This window comes from Sylvia atricapilla, chromosome 2, assembly GCF_009819655.1.
Source record: "Sylvia atricapilla isolate bSylAtr1 chromosome 2, bSylAtr1.pri, whole genome shotgun sequence".
NCBI classification, from domain to species: domain Eukaryota; kingdom Metazoa; phylum Chordata; class Aves; order Passeriformes; family Sylviidae; genus Sylvia; species Sylvia atricapilla.
The window spans coordinates 104,541,654-104,566,038 of NC_089141.1; the positions used below are offsets into that span (position 1 = coordinate 104,541,654).

Genomic DNA, 24,385 nt, shown 5'->3' on the forward strand with positions numbered 1-24,385 from the left:
CTGACCTTACTTCAGGCAACCCAGTGATTTAAATTGCACTGGCTGGCAGGAGAAACATTGTGCAGAATTGCTAACAAGAAAGATATGATGCCTGTTAGTTTCATGTGTGTTAAAGGGAAGGCTCCAGCTGTCCAGAGTTTTCACAGCAATGAAGATTTTCTGTTGTAATTATTTTAAATGGGTGTAACTGTATGGAACAGATGTGGTGCAATGTCATTTTAGAGTTCTTATCAGATTTTAGAAGGTTTGATAATGGTGATTTTATATCAACCCTATTAACTCCAAAGGACTGGAGAGTTAATGATTTGAAGGCAGCTCTTCCTTTAATTTGTGGATCTGTTCAAATCAGAAAGCATTAATGATTGTAAGCGGATGAGAATTCCTACAAACTGAAAAAGACCCCAAGATTGTTGCAGCCTCAGAAGTAAAACATTTCATACAGTTCCTAATTATTTTCATATCAACCAAGTACCAGCTTTCAGTACCAGCACTGATTACTGACCTTACCAGTACCTTCTCTGACCTCCATTTAGACAAGGTATACTGCAAATTATCGAGATTTTGAGTGAATTATGACCTGATTAAGATGACTGGTGAGCTATTCCTGGTATCACATTATGCAACTAAAACATTATGCCTGCATTCACATATTTTATAACTGTCTAAAAATTAAAATCTTTTTGTCAGCATAATAACATTGCTGGGACAGCACTACTCAGTTCCAAGGGTATTCTGGGGACAGGAATTAAACCCACAATGTTATATAAAAAGCACATCATCATCAAAGAAGTGATATACAGGAACAAGGTATATTTGGTGCTTCTGTCATTTGTCACTGGGGAGTTTCAAATCTTGACACCCTTTTTGCATCAAGAGGTAGTTTTGTTCTAATCTGATGGCAACAAACTATATGTTTTACATTGGCATAGTGGGAATTACAAAATAAATCTTAAATAGTATTCACCTAAAACATTAGACAACAAATAAGTCAAATATATCAGCAATGGCATGTGACTAATAGTGCACATACATAAAATATGGAAATCGCTTCTTCTCTTGTAAAGGAGCCCGTACTCACCAATTACTGCAAGATCTGATGGTGCAATAAGTGGTTGCTTCTGTAGGCAGTGCACACCCCAAAATCACAGAGCTTCTCTATCACACATTAAACCAAAAATCCCACCCTTGTGCTGTCCCAGGACTGCAGGGCAGGCCTTGGCATGTGCTCAGCTGCATCTCCCATCCTCCAAACATCACAGCCTGACATGGGGCATCCTGCACCTCATCATCAGCGTGGGGCTTGTCGGTGAGATGCTGCTAGGAGATTCCTTGTCTGATAGGAGTGGTACTGGTGGTCAGCAGGGCAAAGAGGTGACAATTTACACCTCCCATTTGCCGTACCTGTAAACTTGTTCTGCAGAGACTAAACCAGCCCTTAGTTACACCTGTGCTTTGACAGTTCTCTTGCAGCTGCAGAAGAGTCAAAGGCAAGTTATTGACAGCCAATCCTCTTCTCACTTATTTATTTATGCCTCTCTCTCCCCACCTGAATCCCAGCTCACCTGGATGCTGGGATATTTCCTGCATCTAACAGTGACACAAAGCTCACAGGTGAGGGAGTTTTCCATGATCCTTGAATCTGTGTTTTACTGCCATCGTGTAGCGTCCTCTGATGTATGCTCTGTATTCACTCAGTTTACATCGGTCACTGACTTCAGGGAATATTTCTGGGTTTGCACTTTCAGTAGAGATGAGGCAGCTCAACTGCCTGTTTTGAAGAGAACATGAAAACGCTGGAAAATAACAGTAAATAATTGTTATTATGCTTATGCACAGTAAAATATCCAGACAACTCCAAAAAAAGGGATGTGCTTTTTTACTCCTTGTTATGGTGTTATGGAGATAGATATTCTATGTCCTCATGCACAGAGCAAATGAGATGCTTTTACTTGCTTGCTGTCTCATTGAGTCATTAAAGTGAGTTGATAAACATCCATTTTTACATGAGAAAAAAAAACAACAAATGAGTCTTTCTTTCTTCCTTTAGTCTCACCTTCTGTTTGTAAAGTTCAAGGAATTAATAAAGACTGTCACTTTCACAGCTCACAGATGAGAATTAACCATCCTTATTGTGAGTTTGGAGATTGATTTAACCTCCTTTGGCCCTGTTATGAACTACACCTGAGGCATTGTTAATGTTTTACCACCTTAAACAGAAATGTAGATAATGAAATCCTGAATCTTCTAAAATCCCTTAAATATGTTTTTATTTCCTGTTTCTGAAAAGTACCCAAACACTTCTGTTTCTTCTGACCTTTTTCTTCCTTGGATTGCCAGTCTTCTGATTTGCAGCCACTTCAGTTCTCAGAGTAGCATTGCTCCACCACATAAACCAGGGATTCAGGGAGGTCTGATTTTGGGAACACCTGGAGGCTGAAAGCTTCAGGCATCAGTTAGACTGTGTGTCAGCCCCTCAGAAAGCTTCCAAAATCTGTCTGCTTAGTAAAACCCTTTGAGAAGTAATGGCATTTTAGCATAAGCAACACATGGACTGCATGTCAGGATGATGATGCATCGTTTCACCAGTCTCTTACAATTCATTTGCTACAGCCCCTGCCACATGTGGAATCTTGACAAAAAAATAATGAAATCTTTCCTCACCATGGGCTGCAGGGCACTAATATTAGAATTAAGAGCTGCTAGAGCTCAGAATTCCTCCCCTCAAAATACAGCCACATGAAAAGCTCCAGAAAATTATCCAGGGTTGAGCTAGTATCTGGCAGGTAATCAGATGGCACAGGCTCAGATTTCCCATCTTGAAGTGGAGCAGAGAAATTGTCCAAAATGTAATGAGCACCATTTCTTTTGCTTCTGTTTCCCTACCCTTGCATTCAACCAGTCATTCCTGTTCACACTTTGCTTCCACTCCAGCCCAGCCACTTGAGCTTGTGCTGCTCCAGCTGCTGGTGGTGAAATACAAAATACAGTGACTTACTCAGCCCTTGCTGGGGTGAAACCAGTAGGAAATGAAAGTGGGTACAAGGATGAAGACATTTAAATGTGAGCGGGGGCAGCTGAAGGAGGTGCCATTTGAACCCCCACAGAGCATCTGCAGTTCTCAAGCAGGGCTGGTTTCCCCAGGTTTGAAACAGCAGCAGAGGAATTTTTCTGAATGTTTTCTTCCTCTCCTTTTCTGTTCTTCACATCAAAAACTTTTGAAAATGGTTTATACTTGGCTTCTTTGCTCAGTTTCAGACTCTCAGCAGACTCAGAGAGATAAGAAATTCTGAGTATGATCACATCAAATTTCAAACTCTCCTTCATAATTTTTTCATACAAAAAAAAAAATTGCTTTTTTTTTAAATTAGCTGTCTGTCATTCTTGAATGCCCATAACAGACACATTCCATGGCTCTAGCTCTGTGTTCATTTCAACCATCGAATGCTCATTTTCAAACTTGTGTTTTAGCCTTAGTCAAACTTGCACTTCAGTTGATAAATAAATCATAGCAGCATGCCCACTACTCTACTTTATGATATTGTGCATAAGAAAAAGGGATGTTAAATTCATGCAGCTTTTGAGGAGGACAAGAGACTTGTTTTAAAACTGATCTGAGATTAAAGCTCCAGAAGAAAATTGCTCTGAGTTGGATCTTATAATCAGGACATGTCTATGCCAAAAAAGATTCCCTCTCTAAAACCCTGTTGTGCAATGTGTTTCAATTACAGGAGCTTTGGACTAACATTACCACTGCTCAGGTCAATTTAGCTAACATGTTCCTAAATGTATTATGGCCTACACTTTATAAAAAGAATTTAAAACCAAATTGCTTGGACCATGTGCTCATACATTTTTAGCTAGGCATCGAGATATAATTTCACTACCCTAAATATAACCACAATATTAAATCAGACTGTTTATGTGAAGATGATTATTTACATAATTCCTCAGAATTAGTCATTTGGTTCTTAAATTCAATTGTGGCTGTTGCATGTATTAATGCTAACCTTTAAATATATTTTTCCATTTCTGAGAAGCAAAGACCTCTGCTTCTTCTTAATATTAATGCCCTTTGTCCAACGTGTTCACCAGGCCCAAAAGTGAAAAGATCAAGTATAGAAATCCCCCAAAACTGAATAAAACCAAACTATTTTAAATATTCTGATGAAACGACTTCTCATTTTGCTTTGCTCAACCTTCAATCTTTCACAGACTAAATGCTCAGTAGTTCTTCAGTCATTCATAAAAAAGAAAAGATAAATAACTTTGTCTGGTTTGCTTTTGCACGTCTTTTAGTGATTGTTGTTTAGATTTAGCTCAGTCAGAACTCAGTCACTTTGTCCTCTGTGCAGTGATACATCTACCATTGCAACGGTGCATACTGAATTAATACTTGACTCAAAGGTAGCTTTCTGATGCAAATTTAGGAAATGTTTTTACTCACAGGTGGAGTAGGTGTACAGCAGGTGAAGATTTGTTCTGCAGTCACACCAAATGCAATGAAAAGGAAACAGAAGAGGCTGAACAAATGAAATCCTGAAACTGGTCACCAGAGAGAAGAGATCAGCACTCAGGACAGTTTTGTAACCCCTAGACACTGGATAATTTAACCACTTTCCATTTATCCCAGCCGTGTATGCCTGTATCACTGAAAGTGATGAGTGGACTCGTTTGGTTTAAGGTGCAGTTGAAGCTGGAGATCCCCAGGGGGAAGCATCTGCTCCCGGAACAGCCCAGACACTGCTAAGGGAATTCCCTTACTTTGTATGGAAGGACTGGGGGAAACTTTAACCTAAACCCTCCATCCAACCTATAAATTTTAACTCTAATTTGTTTCTTTCTAGGAAAGATGCTGCACAAATGGCTTGTGTGGCCAGGAGAGGTTTCAGATCTTCTAAACTTGCCTAATCCAATCCAGCATCTTCCTGAGTCATTTGATGTCCTGGTAACTTATGGAAAGTTTCCAATTAGGATGAGAAATCAATGCTCCCTGACTCCATTGATACGGTCAATCAGCAGGCACAGCTCGAATTTCAGCTGACAACTCACACTGAGCTGGTCAGAGTCCATTCACAATGGAATAAAATGCCAATAGGAAATCATTAAGAAAGCATTTCAATGGAATAAATGCAAGAAAATAACATTCTTCTAAGTGCATTTTCTGCAAGTACAAACAGAAACAGAAATTGTCCAGCTAATTGTTCAAGATGATTATTGAATACTTTTTATTGTTCAGATACTGAATACTGTCACAGAAAATACATCTGCTCTTCTCTAAAAACTCTTTACTGAAATAATTCGATATAAAGGTTTAATCTTCAGAGGTTATTTTATTCCTTGCTTGTACACTTGAAGTAGATATAAAATTCAAATCCTGTCTCTCATTGAACTTACAAGATTTGTTTCAAAATTCACCTGGGTGTGAATCAAAAGCTATGCAAAAAAAATGCACACATTATATTGTGCACATTTCCCTGTGAATAAAAAATCATATTGTCAAATTGTCATGTTTTCAAGAATTGTTTGCATATCAGCTTCACAATTAGTCCAGATAAATTGCAAATGTTGTTGCAAATAATGGCAGAGCTCTGTATTTTCCCTCCTAAGAGTGAAAGACAAAGTCAATGTATAAAACTGAAAAGTTCAAGAAGAGATTTTCACTTAATCTGCGTGTGGAGGGGTTCTGATGGCAACTTTTTAAGGTTTTTTTTCCCCAACTGTCTTTCTTGGCATGTCTTAAATAGTATTCATTTTTGCTTTGAGAGTTTGAGCCTCTCTTAATTCCTGTGGTTAGACACAAAAAATACTTAGTGGTTGTTGTCTACCCACAATCTTCACCTTATAATGATTTTTTTTTTTTTTTTTAGATTGCAATCCCTTCTCATTTCTTACAGAACAAAACTGTGCTCACAATTAAATTTAATGGAAGCCAGAAAAAAATATGGAGGTCAGACAAATGAAATTATGTCCTTTGCCATACTGCAATACACTTCTGAAGAACTGCTTAGCAGAATGGAAGGCTGTTAAAGTCCTTTTCCATTCCCATACCATGTTTTGTTTTACTTGTATGAAAAAAAACTAATTAATATGTCTGAAATAATTATTTTTAATGAGGAGTTATCTATTCTTTTTTTCATAGGAAGTTCTGGAACAGGAGTATACAATTAAGAGATGACAGCTCAGTTATCCAAAGTCTATTTATTTCCCAAGGTGCTATGGATCAGTCCAAGTTCCTACTTCTTTCTATAGACACTCTAATAGGTTTTCCATTTCTGAAGAGGATTTTTGAACAGTTAATCCCACTTTGAAGAAGTAAGAAGCTTTCCAGATGACATTTTACATTCATCAAAATATGTCATTCTAGATGTATTAGGCCTTTCTTCTGCTAATTCACAGACAAACTGAAGAAGGATAAAAAAAACTGATTCAAATTAGTTCTAATGATGTGCATCAGGAAGACTTCAAAATTAAACCTTAGTCAAGACATGGAAAAGGAACAGGACTAAATATGGCTTCAAAATATTGATCATAATATACAGCTTATATAAAAACGCATCCAGCTACAAATTCAGATCCAGTAGAAAAATGTAAGGACAGTAATTTCTGTATGATTTCTGCCTGCAACGCTGCATACTTTTTCTTTTCCCTTAGAGCTCACAGGTGAAAGCCAAGAATCTCTCTTGCTTTCCTTCTTCTGTATCAATAAGGTGTTTGCCAAGGTAGCAGCAAACATGGCTCCTTGTTTCATTGAAATTCAGAATTACACAACAGAATATCTGTTACCCTTACAAGGCTTGACACGCAAGGAACACCAGATTTATGACCCTTCTTTCAGTCAAAGATTCTGATCTTCATTTATCAAGTGCTGTGAAATCTCAAAATTCAGTTAGGTCATCCCTCAGTCTGCACAATGAAAGAACAGTGTCAAAAGAGTGCCTTAAAAGCAAGTTCCTGTCTTCCTTTTGCAAATGGATCTGGGGACAGTGCCTTTCATTTCATTGTCTCCAGACTGCATTGCTACAGCTGTCACTAATGTAGAAATGAAGACAAATACAAAATCTATGCTTTGAATAAATCCATTCCTATACAAGCTGCAGAGCAGCACACAGTGCTGCTGTCAGTGTAGGCTGTAAGGACCCTGTGCATGCTGGATTGGGTTCCACAAAATTGAACACCAAGGGTCTCTGTGGTAGTGTGCCTTTAATCAGGACAAACTGCTCTGAAGCATTTTCATTTTTTTAGTTTGCTTCTGCATGTCCCACTCCCACAGTCAGCTGAAATCTAGAGGCCTGATTTTTCAAATATATTTGTTTTTCTGGCTCCCACTACAGCAGATGCAAACAATGCCACAGCTGTGCTCATGTGGGATCCATCAGGTGACCCAGGCCAGAGGGAGAGAACTGAGGAGCAGAGAAGTCAGGCACGGTATGTGATACATGTAAAAGAAACTTAGATAATTCCAAGTGGTTAAAAACAATCTCCGGGGCATTCTGCTGAGGAAAAGCTTTCCCATGGTATGACTGTTTTCCTTTAAGTGTGAGTAAAGAATAAGAAATGACTAGCTATTTCTCTTCTCCATCTTCATCTTCAAGAGGAAAAGGAAGCCAGTGGGAAAGCTTCCATCTTTCCCTGCCTGAGGGCAAGCTGGGAGTCCACTCTCAGGGCTAGGCACACTTAGATACTCAAACCATTGCTCTCATCCAAAAATCCATTTAAACATTACAAAAAATACATATCCCATAACATAAGGTTTTCTCTACATATACATGTATGCTTCTCAACTGCATTCCTTTCTTCTTATTCTTATTTCACTCTGTAAAGTGAAATAGGAACACTAATATAAAATTGAAAGTATCTCTTGTCCTAGATAGCTCAGTAGACTCTTGGCACACTATCATGACATCTTTACTTGCTGTAAGGCTCTCTGATATTTGGAATTCATTGTTGGAAAGTCTCCAGAGGAAATGCTGAAAGGTAGCAATCTGCATTTTAGCCAAAAAGTGGAATCTGCGTATGCAGAATGGCAAGTCACATCAGAACAATTACCGTTCTTAATTTCTATTTCCCTCTGTTCTCTTACCATCTCCAGAGTAACCACTCCATTTATAAAAGTGAGAATGCATCTGAAGCCTCTAGACATTTCCTTCAGCTCTTAAGTTTTCTTAAGGAAGTATGTTTTTAAAATTGGTACTCAAGCAACTGCCCTTCTTTGCAAATTGACATTGTGCATCCTGGATCAAGCACTTCCTGGGACTCTCAGGTTTCTCTCTTATTCAACACTTCTGTTCTCTCCCTTTGCTCTCTTTCTTCTCATCTAAATGCAATTTTTTAGGGTCTTCTCTCCTCACATCTCCTAATTCCTGTGATATGAACCCATGAGTCTTTTTCTGCAATTTCATTCTATTTTTAAGTTTTTTCTCTCCAGTCTCTGCCTCCAGTTCCTGTGGTAGGTGTTGACATGATCCCTTTGGTGTACGTTCCACCACACATTGGGCAGCCCCAGTCAGCTCTCCAGGGCTGTGTTCACCAAACACTGGTCTCTTCTGATCTCTCTTTGTGTTTTACCAATCTTGTCATTTCCTGCACTTCTCTCTTTCCCACTTGTCCCTAGCCAACAGTATTGCAAACTTTTATATGGACACCCAGTTCTTCCAGTTCAATTACATTTTTTTCATCTTAAGATATCTGTTTTCTATTCTTTTTCCTTTCTTCTATGAGCATAATCATTGATTTTCCCTGTTTCAGCCATAACTTCTAATTCTTCCTAGACAAATGACTCTACTTTTTAAACTCTGTTGACCACAGCACTAGATCCTTTCACATCTTTTACCTGACATCACACTTTTTCCTATTTCCCCCTTCATTATTTTTCTTGATAAAAGAGCTGTTGGCCATGCTAAATTAAAATTACATTTTAACCTTTTGATTCCATGACACTTTACCTTTTCGTGACCTCATTTTTCTTGTTCATAATTTCTCCCTCCTTTTTAAATTTAATCTCCACTGTTTGTCTCCATGCCTTCGTGTCCCCAGTATAATTTCTTTTGTATTTCTCCTGAATTTTTGTATTTCTCCTGAATTTTTTTTTTTACCTTCACAGTACAAAGATGTTTTAAACAACATTTTTAAAAAGCCCTTTGATTCTCTTTGGTTTCAGAATAACTACATCTTCAGTTGTCCTTTTACCTCAAGTTTATTCCACATGCCAGTTACAAATGGTGTCCACCAACAGACACAGGTGGCTCTTGTCCAAGTTCTCAACTTCTGCATTCTCAAGCACTCCAACATCCTTGACTAATTCAGTTCTGCCTTCCCCATGCTTCTATAAAAATTCTTTTACTATTTCCTTGTTCTGAGCACGTCATTCTTCTCTCTTAATTCCTCCACTGCTATCCTGCCTTCATATCATCAAACATGAATAAAAATGAAGTGTTCCGCCCCCTCACAGCCTTACCCTATTCCATCTGTCAAAATAAGATAAATAATTAAATAAATTAATAAATAATAGCAATAACAAATGATCCATGGAAAAACACTACCTCCAAGATGATGAGATTTGAATGTCTCATTGTGAGAACATCAATCTAACTTGGCACATCTAACAGAAAGCTTCTCTCCCAGTTGTAGTCACATCACTGAAGTTACTGTTCATATGTTTTGGATAATTTTTCTTTCTTTGTATTAAAGGTTTGCATCTGGTGCCTTACTTAAACTGAGTAATACTTTGTTTCATTACTTAGTCCACTGAGCTCATGACTTGCAAAGAAAAGTGATATTTAATTGCCAAGATGAAACAACTTGCCTGTAACAAAACTTGGCTTTTAAATATTATTTTTAATTTTGTGTTTGAAAGATCATACTTTTTTTTCCTCTTCTTTCACTTTATTATTTTTAAAAATATGTAAATCACATCTAATAATCAAGGATCAGAGGCTGTGTGACTTCATTAGATAAAGGAATACATTTCATGGATTTTTCCATATGCTGTTGTTCATGTGAGCAGAATAAGGAAACAGGTAACTGATGAACTTCATTTCACGGTACATGACAGTTGGCATGCAAACAGAATGCAATCTCAAACTGGTTTATCTTCTTACAACTGCCTTTGATCTTCAATTGCATATTTTTATACATCAATGGTTCAATAACTTTTATAATGTATGTAATGACAGCTGACATCAGATTAATTGATTTTTACACAAGTACCTTAGAAATATGGTGAAATAATTACTAAATAATCATGTTCCTGACTGAAGGGTAATATAATATTTTACAAAAGGATGAATCTATCATTCTAATAATTTCAAATTGATTTAATGAATGTGATTCTATCAGACACCATTCTGCTTTGCTGCAGTCTTCAAAAGTACACTTTATTAATAGATCTTCTTTTTTCCACAGGAGTGCTCTGGATTCTATGTTCAGTCTGGAATTTTGGCAGGGTTTTTTTGGTTTTTTGAGGTTTTTTGTTGGTTGGTTGGTTGGGTTTTTTTGCAATAGGTCATAGGCTAACAGAAATAAGAAAATTTACTATACTTGTTTTAAGAAGCTTATGTTCTAATTGATTAATTTTAATTGTTTTTTCCAATGACTAAACCTCTAGCTTCTTATCAAAGTTCTACTGGTCAAGGCCTGAACTAAAAGTAGGGTGAAGGGGAAAAAAATCTATCCTAGAGCTGCTCTGTATATAACCACTGATTCAGTTGTGTAATGTGCCTGTGACATCCTTATGCCAAAGGAGAGCACATTACAAGTTGCCTGGACTGAAGGGATGCATCCAAATAATACATGGGATGCATCCAAATAAATCCAAGTAAAGTAACAGAAGAAGAAAATAACAAGACCAGAGGAAAGGAAATTAAATTAAGTGCTCACTGATCAAAGTTGCTAAGAGAAGATGATAAAGCAAATTTTATACAAAGAGCTCATAGCCTCATTGGAGTTACAGCTGTAAATTTGACACTATGAGTTTGAAGAAAATAGTTGGAAGCAAAAATTAGTTCTGTGAACTGAAAATAATTAACTAGTTCTCTTTTCTACTACTAATAAATTTCTTTTTACCATTGCACCCAATCCAACTCTCACATCTGTCTATAATGAACAGTAAAGCTTTATATAAAATTGAATGTCTTGATAATAATTTGAGTTGCATACTTTCATGGCCTTGAATGTACTTTAGTCAAGCACTGGGCTTCTGAAGTGACACTGCAGCTAGCTTTTGCTAAACAGGTCAACTAAACCTTGAGATTAATTTGTTTAAAAGTGCTGCAACTGAAAACCTCTAATTTCTCTTTCTTAAAATTGGTGAGCCTACCTTTGTTAAGCTCTCTCCTTTTTTTTTTTTTTTTTTTTTTTTTTTTTTTTTTTTTTTTTTTTAATGGTTTCTATGTAGAAATACACTGGAATGTGTCACCTCTGTTAAAATGGTACTGATCAAGTTATTACTGGTTGTTTTTTTATCCTGTTCCATCACTGCACTCCAAACAGGATCCATTTTCAGGCAAGGGAGCCTGTGTGTAAAGATGAACATTGGACAACTGCATCAATGAAAATACCAAAGTCAGCTCTGTCAACTGTGATTTCATTCTTATAGTCTAGCTCTGGTTACAGAAAAATTAAAAGAAAAATTACAGAATTGTTACAGAAAAATTAATTTGTAAAAAAAGTCACTGCATGGCCTGACTCTATAAGTTCTGTCCTTCCCATTCCCATTGCTTCTTCCTAAGAAAGGTTTCCTATCCCACTTTGTGTTTAACAAGCAGAGTTCAGTAAAGGAGGAAAATACCTGGTGATCAGAGCTGAGTAAGCTGGGTCTGGAGGAAGGCTGTGGAGTGTCTGGGTGGCCACTGAGTTGTGGAGTGTCCAGCAGCAGCAGCTCCTCCAGCCCCCAGTCCCCAGTGTCACCCTCAGGAGCAGGAGTGGAGGCTGGAACACGTGTGTCCAGCACAGCTGATGGGCACTGCTGTGGCCAGAGGCCCCTTGTATCCCTGCCCAGATGTGGCTGCAGAGGGAAGAAAGGAAACCCCATGTGGGACTCTACAACTCTTTATGCTTGAAAACTGCCATGGGTGGAGCTGGGGAGATTGCTGTCTTTTAAGTACAGAGACACTCCTTCCATCCAGGGAGTGGCTGGAAATGCTGGCATCCCTCAGGCTTGTCTTCACTGGGAAAATTGTGAAACCTCTTTCCTCAGCTCCCCACCGTCTCCCAGGATATTTCACAAACTCTGCGCTGCAAGGGTTTCCTCCACCTTCACAGGAGTCCCTCGCTTCTCCCACAGGAATTCAGGCCATCACCAGCCCTTTCAGTCTCCCATCTCCCTCTGCCAGTGGTTCCCTCCAGATGTTCAGTTCTGACTCTGCCATCGTACTGGTTGTTCTGGTTGTGAGGGGAGCCAGGATCATCTTCTCTGAGGGGGGGTTATAGGGGCAAGGAGTGCTTAGAGAGAACAGGAGTGCACCTTGCAAAACCACCAAATATAGGGTTGCATGGCAGGAGGATGGAGGGAAATGCTGGGGCAGTCCTGGAGTTTTTGACACAGCAGAAAGGCAGGAGCTCTCAGTGACCAGCCTTGTGGAAAGCTAAAGCAGGAGTGAAGGACAGCAGCACGGAGTTCAGTCATAACCAGATGTTAACAAAATGAGGCACTTTTAATACTCCTAGAGGGGATTTCCACTTCAAGCAAGGTAGTTCATTCAACACTTGCCCTGAAAAAGATGTAAGAAGGTCTGAGAATGAGCCTCGGGAACATTGTTCCCTTCAGCCCTTTGAAAGCCTGCCTAATGTTCCAAAAAGTCCTCCTAATCCTGTCAGCAGAAATGCCTGAGAGACAGTAAGCCAGCTCTTCCCAGCACAGCAGAAGCAGAAGTAACGCTGCAGTGCACAGAATAATTCTGGTTTGACCTAAACTTCTGTTCCTTTACATGTCAGTGATATTATGCTACGTATTTTTAAACTGCAAATGCTCTTCAAAGACAGTTTTACCTAGCACAACAGAGATTGGGGACCAGGTCTCAGTCCATGTTAGCTGACATGGCTCCAGCAACTAGAGACCAGCCCTGTCGATTTGGATGCCAATACATTGATTTAAGCTGTTGTCGTGCTCACACTCTATGTAATTAATGAAGATAGTGAAATTCATGTCCCCTCTGAGCACTGTCCATAGCCATTGTAAGAGTCTGTCAAAGAGGGGGTGATTGTGAACAGAGAGGTGCCAAGCAGACCCACACCAGCTGCCCTAGACACACAGGTTGCATTTAATGAGGTGTGTGGCAAGTCAGTGAGCTTTCACATGCCAATATTGGTTTAAAATCTGCAGTGAGATGTCACTGCAACATGGTGATTGATCTCCCTAAATTGTTAATTATCCCTCCTGAATCTGGGGGAACAAGGGATGCCTCCCAGCCCGTACTGTCCATACCAGCAAGATATGCTACAGCAATTCTGATAATCGAGGTAACAAAACCTGCCCAAACCATTTATAGTGGCAGCTGGTTACATCCCAGCAGGTCCTATCTCAGAAAGAAGCCTGTGGTAGGAAGAAGCTTAGGGAAGGGATAGTCCTAAATAAATCCCCACTGTTTCAATCTTTGAAAGGACAGTAGAAAGGGAATGAGATGAACCTTGGGGTGCTGGGAGGTCCCAACTTCCCCAAGGTGAAATATCAGCAATATGCCCGGCTGGAGTCAGCACTGTAGAGCTTTATTTCAGTTTTAGATGCTTGGCTTTTTGCCTTCATCTGAACCTAACAACCAGAGCATGAAATGCTCACTTTCACATTCAGTACAAATCCCAATCTGTACTTTATATCCATTTTTGTTCCCTCCAGTATTTCTTGGTACAGACAAGAAATCAGAGACAGCAAAGGGGCTAAAACAAAAGGCAGGACCTACAGGTTCCAACAAATTTGACAAACTCCTTTTCCCTCTCTTTTCTCCCTCTGCCGAGGGTTTTTTCTTGTCACACTACACATCCAGCCTTCCTGGAGTCCACAGGTAATGTTCATCTGCCATACTGATGTGCTCAGACTGTGCAGACACCGTCACAACATCTGTAAACAATAAAATTCCTAGCTGCTGCAATCACGTTGTGAGCAATGAGTAATATGTTCTGCAGAAAAGGGCTAAGGAAGCTGCTGGAGTATGCTGAAGATGGCTGTAAATGATCCTTCTGAGAACAGCTTCTTGACAGTTGGTCAAAATACCAACCAAAGAATTACTGAAATGTTCATCACAATTTTCTTTGCCTCCTTAAATTATGTTAGTCATATTAAAGTACCCATAGTGTTAAGATGTATTGTGAGGGCAGAATTCAAACTCTCCTCTCTAACACACACCTCCCAGACACCAGGGCTCTTATCAGCATTTTGATAAGCTCATGTCAAGAAATTATGTGCCCTTGACTAAAATTAGTTGTTTAAGAGAGCTACTAAAAAAATTGGGCCCTCTCTCTTTAAATGCTTGACCCTGAGGCAGAAGAGGAGGTGGGGGAGAGAGAGAGAAGGAGAGAGAATGCGATAATCGCTTTAGATAACAACCTGAGTCATGCTAATAGCAGCCTAATTGCTATCCAAGTGCTTTCAGCAGGAAACAGGCACACCTAGAGAGGCACCTGTGCAGAGCAAGATTAGGTTTAAATGGAAGGACAGAGGTATAAATGCACCTTCATCTGAGTGTAGCGCAAAGTAAGAAATAGTTGTTTGTGTAGAAACTGCCTGAAATCCAAGAGCTGCTTCAGATAACGGGATGTGGTTGGTACGTAATTCATGTAAGAAACAGGCACGCTGCAGGGTTCCAAGTGAAATGGGGCATTTATATTTAGACATAGCAGAGAAAATAACTGTATGTGGAGAAGAAGTGGCTGATGCTGTCTTTCCAGAATAAATCAGCTTCTGCAATGATTATGACCATTTTATAAAATAAAATAAAGTTAGTAATGTCAGTCTGACAGTACATAATAAGACCTTTCCTTGAAAGTCAGTACGGCTGCAGGAAGCGATTTGCTTGGAAGAAAGCTGCCTGAGAATGGAATGGTTCGTAGTTGACTGATAAATATCAAACATGCCCTTCATGTGCATAAGCCCGCTTTTGTACATTTAAGATTTGCTGTTCCTCTCCAGTGCTGCTCTCAGCACTGCCCCCGGCTGTGGCTGCAGCCTCCCGACACTGCAGCTGCGGGAGAGTGGCACCCGGCTTTGGGCAGAGCCCTTGGCCCCTGTTCTCCAGCCGCCCTCCCTCTTTCCTGCTTCAGTTCTGAGAAAGAGGACGTGGTGACCAGGTGCTGCCCACGCGTCTGGGGGGGAAATGATGGTCGGGATTTCTGAGTAAGAGACGATAAGATGTTGCTTTGTTTGCCCAGGACGAGGTCTGTGGACTGGCGAGAGCTGAGTGCAAGAATCGATTCTGTGCTCTGATGAAGGAGTCAGATCCTTCAGCAAGGGTATTGATTTACGCATTCAACTCCGCAAGTTGCTTTCCACTACGTCTTTTGCAACTGAAACTCAGTGATGGGAATGTCAATAGGCATGAACAAAAGCCTCGTGTTTTGAAAAGCCTGAATCTGTATCTGTAGGATATAAAAACTGCTATATTTCCATGCTTTTGCTCTCCTCTGGAAGTCATTTTCCAGGTTGTTGGTAACAGATGTTGTACGCAGAATATATTTGTGTGCCTGTGCATTACCATGATTGTTGTTTTCCCCTAAAAAATATCTCTTTTTTATTATTTGTAAATAGCATTCGATCACAGTCTAGAAATATTGCATGCCAGAAATTATCTGTCTTGAATTGCTGAATAATAGTATTTGGTTAGGCTGTTATGGCAACAGAGGTACACCCTCTAGATTTAAGCATCACAGGTTCTCATGGCAACTTTTTTTTATATACCTGCACATGCAGGAAAATATGCTGAGCTGTCCCAGTAATCTCTGGAAAATCAGCAGCAACAGAATAAAATAACATGTTTAGCACCTTGCATTTGTTTTTGAAATATACATAAAAACCTTCCTTAAATAAAATACATAAAAATAAACAAATGGGGGGGGGGGAGATGGGGAGGCACAAAAAGGCCAAAACAACACTGTGGAAACAAGAACATGAAATCATTTTATGAATATTTAGTATAAATTTGTATTTATGTTATACTGATTTCAGAATTTCAACCAATGATGGATTGGCATTGTCAATACACTATACATTATGAATACTCAAGAGTAGGTACCAACCCTTGCTATGAAGCAGCTCCAGTTATTGAGTTTTTTTTTCTTCTTTTTTAAGACCTGGTGAAATTTTACAAAATAGGACCTTCTATCAGAAATGCATCACATTCAGATGACCTTGATCTATGATACAACAATCCTAAGCAAAAGACCAAAAGAAATGTTCAGCCATGGTGTCAAATGCTCCATTTCAGGTTTTCTTCTGCATTCCAGGGCAGTGGATTTGGATTTTGGAGTAGCCATGCAATTCTCCGAACAAAGCTGAATTCTCCTTCCTCTTCTCCCTATATTACTACTGCTGTCACCACGTGACCCCTCCACAGTGTGTGTAAGCACCTGGCAAAGGTGGTGTCTGTCTGTGATCACAGGTCCCCAGTGCTCCTTGTGAGGGCTCAAGTCAGTGCAAGGCACACAGGCTTACACACACACTCCAGAGGATGTTGTCTGTTTGGAAACAGAGTTTGTGCTTCACAAAAAGGGATGGGAACTCTTGAACAGGAAGACACCAATTAAATAGTAAGGGTTAACATAGAAAGAGCTCTAAAGTGTCTATCCCTTAATATCTGTAAGAACAAATTATAAAACCTTCTGTGAGGGCTGTCCTAAGTAAAGCTCTTAAGGGCTGGGAGGTGAACTGGATGACATCCTAAATTCTGTATTTCTGTGGCTGTGCCGTCACTATGCTTCCTTGTCCTCACATGAGTGTAAGCCTGCACAAGCATGGACTCAGAGGTAGGATGGCAAATGTCAGAGAGAGGAAACTTGAAAGGATGCATCAAGTATGTGGGGAAGAAAGGGAAAACCTGAGCATCTGGAAATGTTTCATATGCTCTTAGTCATTTTTCTGTGAAACTTTTTTAATGTCTGAGGTTCATTAAAAACACTTAAAAGAAAAAAAAAAAAAAACTTACTGGTCCACAAAAGGAGCTGCACAGCACAGGAGTACAGGTTGTTTTACTTATTTAATATGTACTGTAAGGTTTTATTTAAGTGGTGGATGGTAAATACATTTTTATTAAGCAGAAAGTATCTCAAACTAAAAACTGACTTTGAAGAACACAAAAACCTTCTACCATTCAAACACTAAACATTAATATGACTATATTGGGAAATATGCAGAGTGGGTGTGCTCATTTCTGAGGAAATCTTCCCACTGGCTATTTGTAAGAAGCGGCTAATGACAATGTCTTTGGCCTTGACAGTCTCCATGTTCCTCTCCCGGGATATCTGCATGCTGATTTGATCCACATTAGTCATGATTAGCTCCGAGGCCAGGATCTGGGTGGGGGATGCCCTGTTTGCCGTGCTGTCCATAATGTACTGCTTGTACAGTTCCACCAGCTTCTGCTCCAGGTAGTCGTTCAGGGCGGAGTCGGAGAGGGGCTGCAGGTGGGGCCCCAAGCTCGCCAGCCGCCAGCACGAGGAGTGGCCTTGGGCTGGCCTGCGGATGGTGTCACTGGTGGGGGGACCCTTCACTGACTCCAAGGGAGGAGGAATCTCCGAGGACTCCAAGAAGGGGCCTATGCCACTGTCGCAGGCAAAATCTGTCGTGACTGAGCTAATTGGCACCACGTAGTCCCCAGCTATATGCAAATCGTTGTAGTTTTTGCAAATGCTCTTGCAGGAAGGTGGGACCAGGTAGGTGACTTTCTTTGTCTGCTCCTCATGGACATGTGTAGCTGGAGGTGGCTGCCCTGTGGGCGTTGGGTGCTGGACAGGCTGTGGAGGATTGTCCTTCTGCCTTCTGCTGTGCTTGCTACCTCTAGAGCAGACTGAGGAAATGCACTTGCCAGCAGATCTGCATCTCTGAAGGAGGCTTTTCCCTTGTGCTTCGCCTGTGGAAGAATAATTAATGGACTTCATTTCATACACCCCTTCATCAGGCAAACTCTCGTAGAGTGTAGGGTTCAGGTCTTCATAAAGGTAGATGATTCTATGAAGGTAACCTTCCGACAGCATCCTTCTCCAAGGGAAAGGAACCACCAGCAGATACAAAAATGATAAGAAGAAATTAATTACAAAAAGTTCATTTGAAACTCACTGAGCTGTGATTACACTCGCCAGTGTGTTACTAGCTGCAAAGAGATGTCTCCAATCTGGACATGAACAAGAGTCTCTCTGCCTTACTAGGGGCCTTGAGTCAGGGAGTGAAGTGATCAGCCAGTCTCCCTGTTGTGCTGAATCTCACCAAAGCACATTCCGTATAACATAACGTATGGCACATCCAATGCATCCAACAGCAAGTGAGTTGTGGAAAGAGGGATGAGAAGTCTTTTGTTATGGAATAGATGCTGGTTTAGCTTATACTTAAATACATCTAATTATGTCCTGGAGTTCATTAAGAAGGCAGGGGTTGCCCCCTTTTCTCATATGCTTTTAAGAGGTCAGGGGTTTCCCCCTTTTTCTCATATGATTTGAAGCAATTTTTGTTGTGTGTGGTTTGTCAGCTGCCTCTGAACTATGATGATTTGAGATTCATATTGAGAGTATCAGCCTTTCTGTTCCAGACTAATCAACAGCTGTAGGTGCAGTTCCTTTTTCATTAAAAAATCTCAGACAATTAAATTTGCACTTTGCATGTCTGCATTGTAATCAGTATGGAATTACTTATCTCTACCTTTTATACATGAAAATGTCAGTGGAAAAAGCAAAACTTTTTGGAGGCATGATTCATCTGGCCTGGTTTAGACACCTAAATCAAAATGAAATGAATTGTGCCCTAGATTTGCTTATCACTCTCCAGTTGCTATAAAAGGATCTTAAACTAGATCCTAGATATGGATATCTGCAGGGGACTTTTGAAGAGAGAGATTTCAGTGCAATGCATAGGAAAGTGCACATTTCAGAAGTACTCCAGCTCGCTCTTTGACTGTGGGATTAGTCGTACCACAGCTCTGGAATAAGTTTTCATTGCATTTCTGCAAAGGCACAGTCAGGTTCCAGCAGTCACTAACTCTCTCCACACTCTGAACAGGCAGCTCAGACCCAAAAGCTGCACAGAAATGTCAGTAATTAAAGGCAGGATTTGCCAGCAAGGACACACATTCTGCGCACCAGTAAATGTTCTGCCCAAGCTTTAGCAGCTTCACTACCAAAAAAAAAATAGTTTTAAATTAATCTCTGTCTTTTTTTTTTTTTTTAACAGATGTCAAGGATACAATCAATGGGAAAGTTGTTCTAAAGAAACTGTTTGGTCCAGCAAAAAGAAAGTAGATTTAGAGTAAAAATAAATTAAAATAAAAATAATTAGAATTATTTCTTTCATTATATACTACAAATGGTCTTTTCCAGGAGTGGAGGGACTCTAATTTCTTAGTAAAGTTTTCATGTGTTGCAGTTGCTAGTGCAAAATGCTGCACTAATAATCGTTGGCTAAATCCTGCCTAACCATGGATGTAGAGTTTACACACATGTTAGGGAGAAGACAGTGTGAGAAAAGACTTTCCTTGGGGGGAGGAAATCACTCCCACACCATGAAGAAGATTGAAGAGAAAGTTGAAGAGAAAATAACCTTCCTTCAGGCAGAAAATATTAATGGGAATTAGATGTGTCCAAACACTTGCATTGGTGACCCTGAATCCCCTTTGTTGCTGCCAGTTGTGTGAGATTTCCCACCGGCAGTAAAATGTAATTAAAGGTAACCTATTTACACAGAAAAGGGGGAAAATGTTTGGGGCTTGGCAGTCCTTGCAGCATGCTGCTGTTATCTTGCTTTGGCTTTTAGCTGTAATTAAGGTGCCTCCACAGAAATCTCAGCCAAATGCTAGAGCTGCTCAGCTTATCAACTCTCTCTTCTGTCTCTGTTCCCCACTTTTGCAAAGGCTGTTCCCTTCCCTCCACATCCATGCATGGCCCAGATGTCTTTATTGCAAAGTCACCACTAACCGTGTCTAGCTTGAACCTGGAACAATTATACATTTATTTGTACGTTATTTTTAATGTGGATTCGGAGAAATGAGTGGAAATGTAACATATGGCCTGTCCACTGCTCAACCAACATAGGCAAAGGCAGTTGTGTTCAGGTAGCATGTGACACTTTGGTCTGTCCTGCTCCCCAGCTGTGAGTTGTTTCTGCCATAAGGTGCTACATGAGGGAAATGAAACCATTGGTTTCATTTCTTCGCGCTGCATTCTGCTATGCTTATTTTAAGGGTGTTGGAACACACTGAGACAGTAGTGGAAACAAAAGAATTGGCAAATTCAAAAATATTAGGGTCTCTGTGCTCAGTGTTGTGTGTTCTGCTGAATGAGTTACAAGCTTACTGTCTGAAGGTGGCAAAGGCTGCCACACTAATCTTCCCAGCTCTGCAGCGAAATCTGACTGAAGTTTTGATAGGCAGTGCTGAGAGCATGAATGCAAAAGGGAGGTGCATGTATCTGGTGTTTCTTGTCCCAGTACATAATATAATATAGCTCTAGTCAAGTAATTATCCCATCACCCCAACTGTCATGCAACTGTGCCACCTTTAATTTTTGCATTTTAAATCTGATAAGAATTGAAGTTTTCATTAATTCTGCTTTCTTGTGCCTCTTCTCTTAATCCCCTCTCTGTACCACTGACATAGATACACCAGGGTTCCATGGGCATAGAGATTATATCTAATGTCTTTCAATATTTGGGTTTCATGCTCCTTAAATCCAGATTTCACTTATACCTGCCTGAAAATAATTGTGTAACTTTTTGTTGCACAACAAAAACCCATCTCTTTTACAATTCTGCTCTGACATATTTTGTATGTAAGGTGAACAAAATGAACTTTCCTTGTGTTGCTGCTGCCCTGGCAATGGGCATTGACTACATTCTGTCTAAGCCTAGTGGAGATAGAGGGAGAAGACTGTCAGGTTTACACTGTCTTTTCTATCTGACTTAGTCTTTATTACGGTCAGATGATCTTAAAAACTCATATGTCTTGCTCGAGGCTTTTGTTCAGTTCTTCAACAGAAGAAAAGCCTGAAGACAGGATGAATGTTTAAGGTCACATGGAGAATCTAGGGGTATTATCAGTGTGTAGCAGCAAATTTGCTAGGTTGTAATGCTTGTAGACAGTGCCAATGTTTGCATAAAGACCTCAGATTACAGTCTGAGAGCAGGAAAACAGAATGGGAATTCCTGGCTCAGGATAAGCAAAACACTTACAGAAAGCCTGAAAAGTGTGCACAAAGAGATATGATAAATTGTGTGCTTTTCAAAAACCTAAGCAAGATGAAAAGTTGTTAGAGAGAATGGAAAGAACGGGGTGCCAGCTGGGATCACAGCCCAGTGGGGAAAGAGACATTCTTCTGCATTGCAATAGGAGGGGATGGAAACTCATAGAAGAGACAAGCTTGTGTTAGATATGTCTGGTTTTCAGATCCCTGACAGGGCTCTGAGTGGCATTAAAGTTGTGCTGCTGGGGATCGGAGCTCAACTCTTATCACAGGGTATACCTTGTATACCTTGAGTTCTAGCTGAGATCCCAGATTACAGTCTCCCTGTCTCAAGGAAACTCAAATCCTATGGATCTCTCTTTATTTTTTCTGTATTTTAAGAGACATTTTTCCAGTTTGTGGAAATAGATCCCCACAGAGAGGTGTGGGATCCACCTCAGATTGCCAGATACACATGCAAGAGTCCTGGCAATCAGGATAGTCTGTAGAGCAAGCTTACATGTATTGCAGGACCCATATCTCACCTTCCCCTGGGGCTATGTGGAACAGCTCCCAGGAAGCCTCAGCACAGCCAGCGTGGGGAAACCACGGCAGTGAAGAAGATAATATAATGAGCTGTGCACATGGTTAAATACAGCCTCTCCTTAATGCCTGAAACCTGCAGATCTTAGGTATCTGAACCTCATTTGGCCTGGGTAAAGGTAATGCTGATTACACAAAATTGTGTGGTGAGATGGACACATTTTACAGGGAGACCTGCTGAGGCTGCAAAATGGGCCAGCAACAACAGCATCAGGTTTAGCAAAGGCAAGTGGCAGCTCCTGCACGGGATGACACAACCAAAGACCCCAGCACAGGGATATGTGCCTGGGGAGCCTTGCTGAGAGGGACCTGGAGGCCCTGGTGCACAACAAGGTGATCCTGAGCCAGCAGAGCAGGGCTGCAGCAGTGAGGAAAATCAAATCCTGGCCAGAACCCATTGGGCAGAGCTGGATGAGATAGAGACAGGATCTTCCCACTCAGCACCTGTCAGGCTGCCCCTGGAGCATCCAGTTCCGGTCCCAAAAAATTCAAACAAGATGTAGATAGACTGGAGAGGGTCCAAAGGAGAGCCAAGAAGATGATCAAAGGGCTGGAAAAGATGTCTTGTGAGGAAAGTTTGAAGGAGTTAGGACTCTTCTCCCTGGAGAAAAGAAGACCAGGGGAAGGGGACAGCTCATCATAGTATTCCAGTATCTGCAGCTGTAAAGAAGACAGAGTCTTACTCTTCACAAGCAGCCACATGGAGAAGATAAGCGGCAATGAGCACAAGTTGCATTGGGATAGAATCACCGAATCATGTAGGCTCAAAAAGGCTTCTAAGATCCTCTAAGTCCAACCATTAAGTCCAGCAGCACCACGTTCACTGTTAAACCATGATCCAAAGCGCCACATCCACAGCGCCACAGTTTTTTAACTGCTCCCAAGGATAAGAGGGAAGAGGTTTCATAACAATATGAGAAGGAATTTTTTTATAGTGGAATTTTTTTACAGTAAGGAATTTTTTTACAGAACAATCATTGACTGGAACAACCTCCCCAGAGACATGGTGGAATCCCCTTCACTGGATGTTTTCAAGATGGGATTGGACAAGGTTCTACATAATTTCATATTTCCCATGAAACGTTGGACCAGGTGATATTTTGAGGTCGTTTCCAACTTATGCTGCCCTCTGACTATGATTCTACAATAGCAGTGGCTGCTGTTTGATGTAGGAGTGGCTCACTTTGCCCACAGCAGAGGAGAAGATGAATTAGCTACAGGGGGTAGGTTTGCACAAGCATCTGAATGCTGCCCACTACATCCTCTCCCTGCTGCTGCTGCTGTGGAAGATCTGGGGCCCACAGAGCTGCACCATGAGACTCTTTAAGCAGTCACTGTCACTTCACTTTGATCTTTTGGTCTTCCCACAGGAGAAGACATAAGCCCTGTTCATCTTCTTTTTTCACATGTCAACAGTTGAACAGAGGCAGAAAAGCTGGAGTACCTCACCCATGGGCAAGTGTGGGCTGGTTGGAGGGAAACAAGTAGGTCTGAGAGAATAATATTCCTGTATATCAAGAGTATGAGGGAATCTGCTGGAAAGACAGGCTAAAGAAAGCAAGAGAGGAGACATCTTCCCCAAGAAGTCTGCTATAATGTTGAATGCTCTTGTCACACAAACGTCTACCAGTTTTTGATCAGGCTGAATGGATGGCAATGAGTTTCAGGAGCATTCAGGTTCTTTCACTTAGAATCAAATACATTCTCAGTGTATTTCTGAGTGCTGTTGTATCTTTAGGTTGAGTTGGGGGACATGCTTCCATTAAAAATATAATAAAAACTGTATGTTGGTAAATATAGCTTCTTGAGCTCTCAAAGTTTTCCACCCAAGTTTGTTTTATCAGTTCAAGATCCTTGAAACTTCATGCAGACCAAACCTAGTTCATCATTTTCCATGCTTTTCTTCATCATCTATGCCTATACAAAAGTTTAGGACCCCATCAATCTGGTTGGGTAGCATTTTACATCTCGTATCCACGGCTATAAACAACAGCACGAAGTCTGAGGCAAGAAAGAATCAGGCTCCACATTCATAAGGAATACTTGACTACATAATATTTCTACCTTCTGCTTTTATAATTTTCTTCCTGGGGTGGAAATCATTTCATGTCTCCGGATGTCCGTGTTAATTTTAATGAATTGTTAGCTGTTATGACTGAACTATGTGTACTGCAACATTTTGAATCTAGGCATTTGAAGTAAAGAGGCAATAAATCCACATGAACTCTTACAGAAGAGAATGTACTTTCTAAAAATGAGAAGACTAAATGGTAAAGCAAGAAAGACAGAAAAGGCTGAAGGTGTTTCCCAGAAGGAGTGAAAGAAATGGTCCACAAAAAGGCATTGAAATATTAGTTACATTTGCTGCAGAGCGCAAAAATGAGGGGACAGGAGGCATGTTGAGTGTGTATACCCTAGCTGAACTGTGAATTTGCAGCAA

The 24,385-nt window shown here is 40.5% G+C and overlaps 1 protein-coding gene across 1 annotated transcript; it reads right to left on the reverse strand.

Annotated features, from left to right (window-relative positions):
- Positions 1 to 16,602: 16,602 nt before the first annotated feature.
- TASL (TLR adaptor interacting with endolysosomal SLC15A4) lies at positions 16,603 to 18,174 on the reverse strand. The gene has a single exon (XM_066340065.1). It carries the CDS (start codon positions 18,172 to 18,174, stop codon positions 17,299 to 17,301), a length of 876 nt encoding a protein of 291 aa, XP_066196162.1. The 3' UTR covers positions 16,603 to 17,298.
- Positions 18,175 to 24,385: the final 6,211 nt, after the last annotated feature.